This window comes from Onychomys torridus, unplaced genomic scaffold, assembly GCF_903995425.1.
Source record: "Onychomys torridus unplaced genomic scaffold, mOncTor1.1, whole genome shotgun sequence".
Classification (NCBI taxonomy): Eukaryota; Metazoa; Chordata; class Mammalia; order Rodentia; family Cricetidae; genus Onychomys; species Onychomys torridus.
The window spans coordinates 3,543-14,031 of record NW_023412793.1 but is presented as its reverse complement, the minus strand read 5'-3'; the positions used below and the strand labels follow the sequence as shown (position 1 = coordinate 14,031).

The following is a 10,489-nucleotide window of genomic DNA, read 5'->3' as shown; positions in this document are numbered from 1 at the left end:
GATAGGATGGGCTTGGTGGCCATGCTAGAGATTGTTGTTCCCTTTGGGATCTTTTCTCAGAGCTCACCACACCAGGTCCTAAGTCACGAGGACATAGTCTTAGAGATTTTTCAATACGTCCAGTCTATTTATTGGCTTTGAAGTCACGCTAAGAAATTCTTTCCCTGGTCTTACCTCACAAGTTAGCATTCTTACTTCTGCAACATGATTCTTGAGGTCAAGGTCAGTCTATTAGATTTCTGTGGCTTTGTTCTGTTGGCAACTCCTTGTAATCTTTAAATTGAGGCCACAAACAAGAAAGCAACTCCAGAGTTTCTGGGCTCTGGAAGCTTTTCTGTGGGGTTAATTCTAAGGACATCAAATCTGGATCACTTAGTGTGGGAGTCAGATCAACAGATTCTGGTTCTTGAAGATTGAGCTGCTGAGGCATCACTAATGATTCTATGACTTTATCTATTGGTTTGGGTGTCAACTTCATAGATTCCTTTATTGTTTCTAGGCTTTTATATCCCAACCCTTTTGTCATTTCTGAAGATCCTGCATCTTGATGATCTGGTAGTGAAATAAAATCCACCAATTTAGAGAATTGGCGCCTCATCTTCTCAGTATAGTATGCCAACTAGTGCCCTGGTCTATATATCACTTGAGAGGATTCTATAATTTGATCACGTGTTTGGGGATTTTGGTTCTCAGATGTCACATTTTGAAGGAATGGTCTTGGTGATAACCCCACCGAGGTTCCAGTTTGCAGCAGAGACACTGATGACAATGTCACATGTTTTACACTTTGTCACTATGGCTCTGAAGTAAATTCTGTCAGTTTCATACACTATTGCTATGATTCTGGAATCAAATTTGAAAATTTGACGCTAGTCAGTGCTGGTCCTGCTAAGAACTCCCCAGTGGACTCTGCTGTTGGTACCATTAGTTTGTCATTTAAAGGAAACTGTTGGAGACCCACGCTTGGCTGTTGGGAGCAGAGCCTCAGTGGCACAGGCTTTACATCTTGAAAACATGGCTCTGGTGCAAAGCAACACTTAGCACATTGAGAACAGTGGAAAGGAGTGAACACTAGAGAATTCACACCTTGAGTCGGTGACCCTGGCTTCAACTTCACAGATGTAACATTTTCAAAACAAGGTTCAGGTGAAAATTCCTCACTTCTTAAAGTCCTGCAGACTGCAGCCAGGTGTCAGTTTCACAGAATTTGGAAAACAAAGCAATGGCTGTTTGCTCATGTCTGGAGACATTCTATCTTCAGGCACTGGGGTTGGTGAAACTCCCACAGATTTCACACCATTTGTTGGAAGCCTCAAAGAAAACATTGCTTGTGTGGTTTGCTGCTACATCCAAAGTTGGTTCTTCAAAAATGGGATCTCTTGAAACTCCGCCCCTACCTTTAAGAGAGATCATATCACATCTTGAAAAGATGGTCCACAGTTCAACAGAACAGATTTTGGACATTGAGATTCTGATCCAGGCATCAACTCAAAGGACTTCAAGTTTTGCAACTATGGCCCTGAACTAAGCTTCACTGGATTTATGCATTGTAATTTTAATCCTGGATTCAATTCAGAAAAATTCACACGTTGTACCTGTGGCCCAGGGTTGTACTCTACATGTGCTACATCTATAATATTTGACTCTGGATTAATTCAAACTTCAGATCTTGCACATGTTGTCCTTGCTTAACTATTATAGGCATCTCTCTTAGAATTCCTGTCTCTGGGTTCAACTCAGAAAACTTCATACCTTGAAGTTTCAGAGCTTGTAAATGTGGCCTAGGGCTGTATATGGTAGAATTTACAGACTGTGACTCTTGTCTTTGAGTACAGGCAGAAGAATCCACATCTTGCAAATGTGTTTTGGTACTGCACCAAACAGAATTTACACACATAATTTGATGTGCTGGAAATGTTCTACCATGATTCATATCAAGAAGTGGCTCAACTACACCTATTAGAATGTTCACACTGAGGGTTATGGCCTGGAGTTGGTGCGGAAGGAATCACACCTTGCAAATGTGATTTAGGATTGCACCCAGTAGTATCTACACACTGAATGTGTGGTCCTAGAATTGATGCCCATTGATTCACACCTTGCAAATGTGCTTCAGGACGGCACTCAGTGGAATTGACACACTGAGGACTTGGCCCTGGAGAGCACGCTGACTTCACACACTGAGTACTTGGTCTTAGGGTGGATACAGAACAATTCACACACTGAAGACTTGGCCCTGGGGTGCATGCAGAAGAATTCACACAGTGAGTACTTGGTCCTAGGAAACATACAGAAGAATTTACACTCCGAGGACTTGGGCACATTTTGTGTTCTGGTATTGGATGCCATAACATTTTTACAGTAAATCTGTGGCCCTGCACTCGGGTCACAGAACGCCCTAACTTGCAGTCAAGGCTCATGCTTGAATTCCAGCAATGGCTCATCAGGCAGCTTGGTTTCTGTTCACACCTCAGAAGGTTTTATCTCTTGCAACTGAGGCCCAGGGTTGAACTCTAAAGACTGAAGACTTGTTCCCAGGCCCAACTCAGAGGACATCACATCTTGCAACTCTTGCTCAGAATTGAATTCCACAGATTCAGGTCCTGAGGCTTTGCACATGATTCTGATGACCTGATATGTTGCCAATATAGCTCATGAGTGAACACTATGGGTTTTGTATTTTGAAGTAGTTGCTCTTGACTAAATTTGTAATTTGTGATTCTTCACCATGATTGATCCCTTCATGTCTGGACATATGTGGGCTCAGACGTCACACCTTTCAACTTTGAACTACAGTTGACTACCTCAGGTTTCATACCTTGAAGATGTAATTCTGATGTTACCTTAGGTAATTTCCTATCCTATAACTGAGCAGTTCCAATTGCAAAGTTTCCCTGGCAAGTGCCTTACTAAATGTCCACGGTAAAGATTTTACATCTTGCCACAGTGGCTGATTTACAAAGCCCACAGGTTTCTCTTTTTCAAGTGTGTCCTCTGAAATCACTTCTGAAGACTTCATACCCTGTAAGCATAGGCCAGAACTGACCTCCATAGATTTTCCATATTGAAGCTTTGTCCCCAGAATTGACTTAGAATATTTCTCATCTTGTAACTGAGGGTCTCAGTTTAACTTCCCAAAGTCCGCATTTGGGGGCTTGGACTTCACTATCTCACCGTGAAACTTTGGGCATCAATTCCTCACACTTCCTGTCTTGAAGCTGAATAGCTGGCATGAACTTTCCACATTTGAAACCTCGGTGCTTGGGCTCTGGGATGGGATCAGAGAATCTCACATGTTGCAAGCATGGTCTTACCTTTACATCTACTGACTTTGCAGGTGGTGGTTGTGGTTGTGGTTCTAGAAGCTTTGGCCCCAGGATAAATCTGATGATCTGGTTTCTGGCCCCAGGGAACATGGTTTTTCCCCCTGAAGAAGTAGCCCTTGATATAACATTGGAAATTGGACACTTTGCATGTTTGGCCCTGGCATCAATTCCAATTTGACACTTAACTGCTGTGGGCCTAGATTTAAATCCACAGATTTCACATTTGGGGGCTGTGTCCCCTCAATCAGTTCCTTTGGTGATAAACTTTGTAGATGTGGCTCTGGTTTTGTCTTTTCAGGATCTACAGATGATGATTGTATTACATTTGCTAAGTTCTCATTTTGCAACTGTGATTTTCTATCCATTTGCCTAGACTTTACTTGGTGGAGCTGTGGCCCTGGGATCACATCTTTAATATGTGGTTTGGGTCATGTAGTTAGTTCTGTGGGTTCTACAACTTGCACAGGTGGTTCAGGGATCACTTCTGCAGATTGCAAATTTGGGGCAAAGGACTCCGATTTCTCACCTTGCACTCCTGGTTCTAGACTAAACTCCAGAGATCTCACTTCTAATGTAGGTCTACAGTGGTCCCCTGGGTATCATAAACTTTAGAGAGTGTCAATCTGAAGGTCTCTGTGTCTTCATGTTCTGATTTCAGATGGGTTAGTAACTTCTGAACACGGTTCTAGAGTCACCTGAACAAACTTCACATCTGGGGGCTGTGGCTCTGGGGCCATCACTCCTGAGATCATATTTTGCTCTTCTGATTCTAGTAGCAAATCCAGAGTATCTTAAATTGCATTTCCTGATTCTGGAGTCTCTTCCATCTCTTGACCACCTGGGTCCCAGTATCAAGAGTATCTTGGAGTGGTGGTAAGCTCAACTCCACAGATTTTGAGGTCTGGCTCAGTGGTGCTGGAGTCATCCCTAATGATGATTTTGGCAATGGAGCACATTCTTCCACCTGACAGCAAGGTTCAGAGATCACTCTTGCTTCTGAGGCTGGATGCTGTAGGGTCAGTCCTTCAGGTTCTAGGAAATGATAACTTGGTCTGGGACTCACTTCTAAAGATTTTGTTGCATTAAAGTGTGTGCTTGGCATCAGTTCACCAACTTCCATAATCTCCACCAGTGCCTCAGGAATTAGACTCCTACCTTCTACCAATAGAGTCTTTGTATCCTCAAGCAATGGTACAGGCTCTATCTTACCAGAGCCGGTGCTTTGTGAACATGATTCTGGGGTCACATTCACAGATTTCATATCTTCAAGGGATGGTCTTAGAGTCAACTCCACCATTTTTATATCTCCTTGTAACTCCTGTGATAGGGCTGAAAGAGCTTCTTCCATACCTTGAGACTGAGAATTGGGGATCAAATGCACTGATTTGTTACTTTGCAACTGTGGACCTGGGGCCAACCGTGCAGACTTTTTGTTTTGGGATTGTGGCTCAACTGTCAGTTGACCAGATTTCACATCTCAAAACCGAGACTCAGGGGCTGATGGCACAGATGTCTCTCTTTGCAGTTATAATGTGGGGGTTAATTCCTTATATTGCATATTCTGCTGATATAGTTCTGGGGCCACATCTATACATACCACTGTTGAGATTTCATACTTTGCAATCTTGGATCTTGGATTAGGTGCTGAGATTTTACATTCTATAGTGCTGGGGGTAAGTCCATGAAATCTATAACCTTAGGCTGTGGGATTGTGCTCCCCCCCAAATATTCCATTTCCTGAAGCAGTGGTATGACTGGCACTAATTCAGCATCTGAAACTTGATGCTTTTTGGCCCCTTCCTATAGGTCCTGTACCGGGAATGGTGCTGCTGGGATCATTCTCGTGGATTCCATTATTTGATTATGTGTCTGTGGCATCTCTACAGGATCCTTCACTTGTGGCCAGTTCAACCCCACAGTTTCTGTTATGTTTTGACTTTGCCTTGGGCTTACCTCCATACGTTTTAAGCCTTGGTGCCATGGGGTGAACTCCGAAGGGTCTGTGAACTGATGAGACAGTCCTGGAGTAAATGACTCACACTCTGTGCCTTGAGGTTGTGGCATAGTCCCCACAGAGTCTCCAACCTGACCCTGTAACCCAGAATGAAATTGCAGAGACTCTTTGACTTGAGGCTCTACAACCTGTAGTGGTGTGATCATTCCTGTGGGAGATGCCTGGACTAGCTGGCTCACCTTTAGAGCATGCAGGGATTGACATTGCAGTAGTAGCTCATCAGTCATTCCTGATGGTTCCAGGACTTTAGATGGTGGCTGTGGAGTTATGCTTCTAGATTCTACAGTTCCTACTGGGACAGTAGATGTTGGAACATCTGGTAGAGCTGACACTGGGGTCAAATTTTCAGCTGGAGGCTGTGAGCCTCAGATCAAAGCCCTAGATTTTGTAACGTGTAGCTGTCCTTAGTGGAGTTACCTGCATGAAATCCATGGCTTCTGTATCTTCAATGGCTTCAGGCAGTGCACTTGAGCTAATTACCATTGCATATTAATGTACTGTACTGGAAGAAATCCTGATGTGTTTTGTGGCTTGATTCTGTGACGCCAAGGTCATGGTCAGTGTTCCCATGTCTCCATGCCGAGGCTGGGGAATCATTTCCACAGCTTCCACAACTGTCTGCTTTGGCCCTACACTCATACTCCCTGGTCTTATGGTTTGATAGGTATGCAGTGTTGTCTGTCTTCACTGATTCCATGACTTGACATTGTGCCTTTGGGGCTATTCCTATTAGTTCTATGACATGTGGACTTAATTTGTCAATCATCCCCATGGAATCCATGGCATGAAACAATGCCACAGGAGTTACCTCCTGGTTATCTGTGACTTGACTCAGTCTTGAGGCCATGCTCTTTAATTCCATGGTTGATGCTGAGGACGGGTTTATTGGTTTAATTACTTGATTCAGTGGCTGAGGAGTTATACTCACGGTTTCTGCTTGATCTGACAGCTGTGGGGAAAACCCCTCAGAGTCTATCACCTCTGACCCTGATTCTGGGATTAGTTGTGCCATACGTATCTGTATCTTTGTTTGTATGACCCTCTGCTCTATATTCAGCTCTGACATGTGCTTTGAATCCTTTTTCACTAAAGCCTTTTCTTCCTGAATTATGTTAACCCCAAAATTTCTGGGAGATGGAGGGCCCATTGATATAACTAAAGGATTATATCTAAGTTCTTGGTGCTCATCCCTGCTTGAAGGAAATGGTTGTGACATGACTGCCTCCATCCTATGGACTTCAGAATTCACCCCAATGTTCATGTGAAGATGCAATGATGGAGGATCTGGAGCTGTGCTGGTATTTTGCTCAGCACTCTGAGGGATGAGTGTAGGTAACTGAGTTTTCGGGAGCTCTTCTTCAGGGACTCCTTGTACATCCATCAAATGATTGAGTATGTCCCAGGATTTCTTCACAGGCAGATGTACCACTTCATGCTGCAAAGTAGAAACCTTCTGAGACATATGTCTTTCCAGTTCTCCTCTGATCAAAGGAGAGAGCTGGAGGGGAAGGAAGGGAGGAAGAACTGCCACATTCAGAGAAAGACCTGATTTCTCACGATCTGTCAGCTAAGAAGTAGGCAGGGATGAGCCATGGCTCCTGGGCATAGATGTTTCCTTTGGGGAGGAAACAGGTACACTATCACTCTGGAATTGCCAAGCTGTTCCTTCAGGAAACGCTGGAAGATAAGACAGGATCGAGTTGTTGGATGATGCAGAGGACATGCTGTAGTCAGTAGAAGGCTTTCCCTTTTTACAGGAATAGCTGGGTAGGATAGCCTCCTGAACCACAATGTCAGAGACAGAGGAGGAAGTCACATCTCCAGATTCTGAAACATTCAGCTCCATAAGTGTTGATCTGAGAAACAAAGAGAAATGTTTTCATTTTCTTTGGAATCAGTAGGGGGAAATTAGAGAGAAGGAAGAGAGTGGTTATTTCAAATCCAAAATATTTTTGGTATAAGGGAGAGATGAGGGAAAAGAGGGGTTGCATTTACAAACATCAATTATTTATGTAAAGAATTCCTCCACCAGGAGCAAAGTAGACGAGTCTGTCAGTTAAGTACTTGCTGTACAAATAGAGAAGCTGAGTTCCATCCCTAGAACCCCCAGGAAAATAAAAGAACATAGTGCCCTAGTACTGGGCAAGCAGACACAAGTAGATGCCCTGAACCTCACTGGACAGCCAGGAATAACTAATGAGTTCCAGGGATTGACTCGATCTCACAAAACAAGGTGGACGGCTCCCCAGAAATGACACCCAAGTTTTACCCAATACACATACACACACACACACACACACACACACACACACACACACACACACACACACCTGTGCTTGGCATGACCTTAGTTGGATCCCTAAGACTCACATGTTGGAAGGAGAGAACTGATTCTTGTGGCTTGTCCTCTGACTGCCACATCATGATGTGGTGCCCATGTGCACACATGCACAAAAATACAAATGAATAACATATATACATATATATGCACAAATATACACGGGGGGGGGACTAGAGAGATAACTCAGCTGTTAAGAGCAGTGACTAAGTGACTTCTCTTCTAGAGGACCCAAGTTTGAATCCCAACACCCACATGGTAGGACACAAACATCTGTAACTCCAGTACCAGGGGATCATATACCCCCTTCTGATCTCTGTGGGTACCAAGCATGCATGTGGTGCACATATTTACCTTTAGAAACATATCCATACACATAAAATGAATAAAGCTCAAAAAGAAGTTCTCCACTGCTCCTCAAACTAACTTTTTTCCTTTTCCTCTTTCCTTTACTCTTTCTTTCCTTCCTTCCTCCCCCTACTCTGCCCCCATGCCTAGTAACTGTTTCCAGACTTTGCATTATCCAGATGTTGGAAGATCTGTTGAAGACTCCTGTCTATTGACCAAGAATACATATTCCTGGGTCCAGTCGGTAGGAAGTCCTGAAATACTGGACACAGCAGGGTATGTCAGTAGAACTGAAATGACTTTACAGCAGGAATAGAAAGTTAATTTAGGAAGAAGGCAATTGCTCTCAGAGTAAATAAAGTCAGAGTGCCAGGTATTTTACATACAGCGTTTACAATGAAGATGGTATCATGGAAGGATTTCTATTCCTGTGGTGAACCCCAATGAACATAAACAAGTTGGGGGGGACACGGTTTGTTTCAGCTTACAACACTCAGGACCTACTCCATTGCTGAGGGAAGTCAGGGTAGGAACTCAGGGCAAGATGGATCCAAGAGGCAGGAGATGAAGAAGAGGCCATGGAGCTGTTTACTGGCTTGCTTTCATGGTTTGCTCACCCTGCCTTCTTGTACCACCTGAGACCACTAGCTCACTTGTGGTACCACCCACAGTGAGCTGGACCATCCCTCATCAATCATCAATTAAGAAAATGCATCCAGGCGTGGTGGCACATGCCTTTAATCCCAGCCCTTGGGAGGCAGAGTCAAGTGGATCTCTGAGTTCAAGTCCAGCCTTTTCTCCAGAGAGAGTTCCAGGACAGCCAGGGCTACATAGAGGAAAAAAAAAGAAAAGAAAAGAAAAGAAAAATAAGAAAGAAAATATACCACAGGCTTGCCCACAGGGCAATCTGTGTTAGGGGGGCAGCAAGCAATTAAGGTTCCCTCTTCCCAAATGATGGCAGCTTGTATCAAGTTGACAGGAAACTAGTCAGCACAGGTATTTGTCACAGGACAGTCTGTAGACAGATTCTGCTCACCTTGTCAGATCAGATGCACTGACATTCATCTCTGTTTCTTCCAACTGTGACACTGTAACAGAAGCAAAGAAACTGTTAGCATAGTGCCTACTGATGTCATCTAATAGAACCCCCTTCAGTTAACAGGGATGCAAAGATGAAGTCACACCCATCGTGAAGCTGATGAGTGGTACAGCCCAGCTATCGAGTTTTACTATGCTTTTAAGCTTACTATCCTGTCTTTCGTCATGTACTAGAAGTCACCCATGAGAAGCCCTGGAATGGGAACGCAGCACTGGGCGAACACACAGATCCTGATACATCTTTCCCTTCAAAGATGTGTATCCCACATCCACATCTGTGGTAGAGGAGTAAAGGTAATGGACCTCCTGCACCAAACTCTTGGTAGTTGATCCTTGTCCATTCTCCTCTCCCATACTTTGGGCTCTACATGAAGATGTAGGACAGAGAAGCCTGAGGAAAGGAGACAATGGAGGATGGAGTGTCTGACTGACTTTGGAAAGAAAGATGTCAGAGAGATGGGCGTACTCTCCAGGCACACCCTCTTTTTCAGCTTTCTTCCGCTTCTAGTGGAAAGAGTCCTAAAGCAAGTCCACAGTTCATCAGTCATCAGCCTTGAGCTGAATGATAAGGAGAGAGTCATTCTGACCTGTGAGTTTCCGGATCTGTTTTAGAGATCTGTTTTGTTTCTTGGGAGCCTAGAGAAACAGACAAAGAGAAACCAAGTCAGGTTTTCGTTCTAGTTTGGGGATTTTATTGACAGCACATCTCATCTTTTCTAGGGTATATCGATATATTTTATACCAGGTACCAACACAGTTGTGATCCGCAACCATACCATTAGTTACCATCTCATTTATTTATTTGTGAATAATGGATTAAATATCCTAAGGGACCTGCAAGATGGCTCTGTGGGCACAGGTGTTTGACACCAATTCCGATGACATGAGTCCCATCTCTGGAGCCCACATAGTAAAAGGGTAAAGCAATTTGCCCAAGATTTGCTCACCTCCATGTTCATGCCTTTTGTCCATGCATGCACCCACATGCAAATGAGTAAGTGTTTAAAAATACCTAAGTCCTAGATTATTGTGTGTAGTCCTGAGACTCTAGAGGTAAATATGAGTCCTGTGTTGTAGAGACTTGCATTAGAAAGGAAAACAGCCAACTAAACAGGTAAGATGCCATGTGGGAGCTCGCAAAATGGCTCAGTGGCTGAAGGCACTGGTGGCCAAGCATTGGCAACCTATGTTCAATCCCTGTGCCCACTATGGTAGATTAAAAAAAAACTGACTTGTTTAAAATACTCTGGACTTGAATTATATAACCTGTTTTGATGTTCAAGCTATCTGTGTATTATTTCTCCTGCAGGTGTACTTAAAATGGTTTTACATTCAAAAAATGGACAAATACTATAGAATTGTATT

The 10,489-nt window shown here is 43.6% G+C and overlaps 1 protein-coding gene across 1 annotated transcript; it reads right to left on the bottom strand.

Annotated features, from left to right (window-relative positions):
• Positions 1-253: 253 nt before the first annotated feature.
• LOC118575877 lies at positions 254-9,760 on the bottom strand. Its single transcript, XM_036176248.1, has 3 exons — positions 9,712-9,760; positions 9,063-9,114; positions 254-7,196 (listed from the first exon to the last, which is right to left on the bottom strand). The coding sequence occupies exon 3, from the start codon at positions 6,800-6,802 to the stop codon at positions 5,813-5,815; it is 990 nt and encodes a 329-aa protein (XP_036032141.1). The 5' UTR covers positions 6,803-7,196; positions 9,063-9,114; positions 9,712-9,760; the 3' UTR covers positions 254-5,812.
• Positions 9,761-10,489: the final 729 nt, after the last annotated feature.

Excerpts from the sequence above, each read along its gene's own strand:
- LOC118575877 (XM_036176248.1), bottom strand. The coding sequence starts at position 6,802 with ATGTCTCAGAAGGTTTCTACTTTGCAGCATGAAGTGGTACATCTGCCT.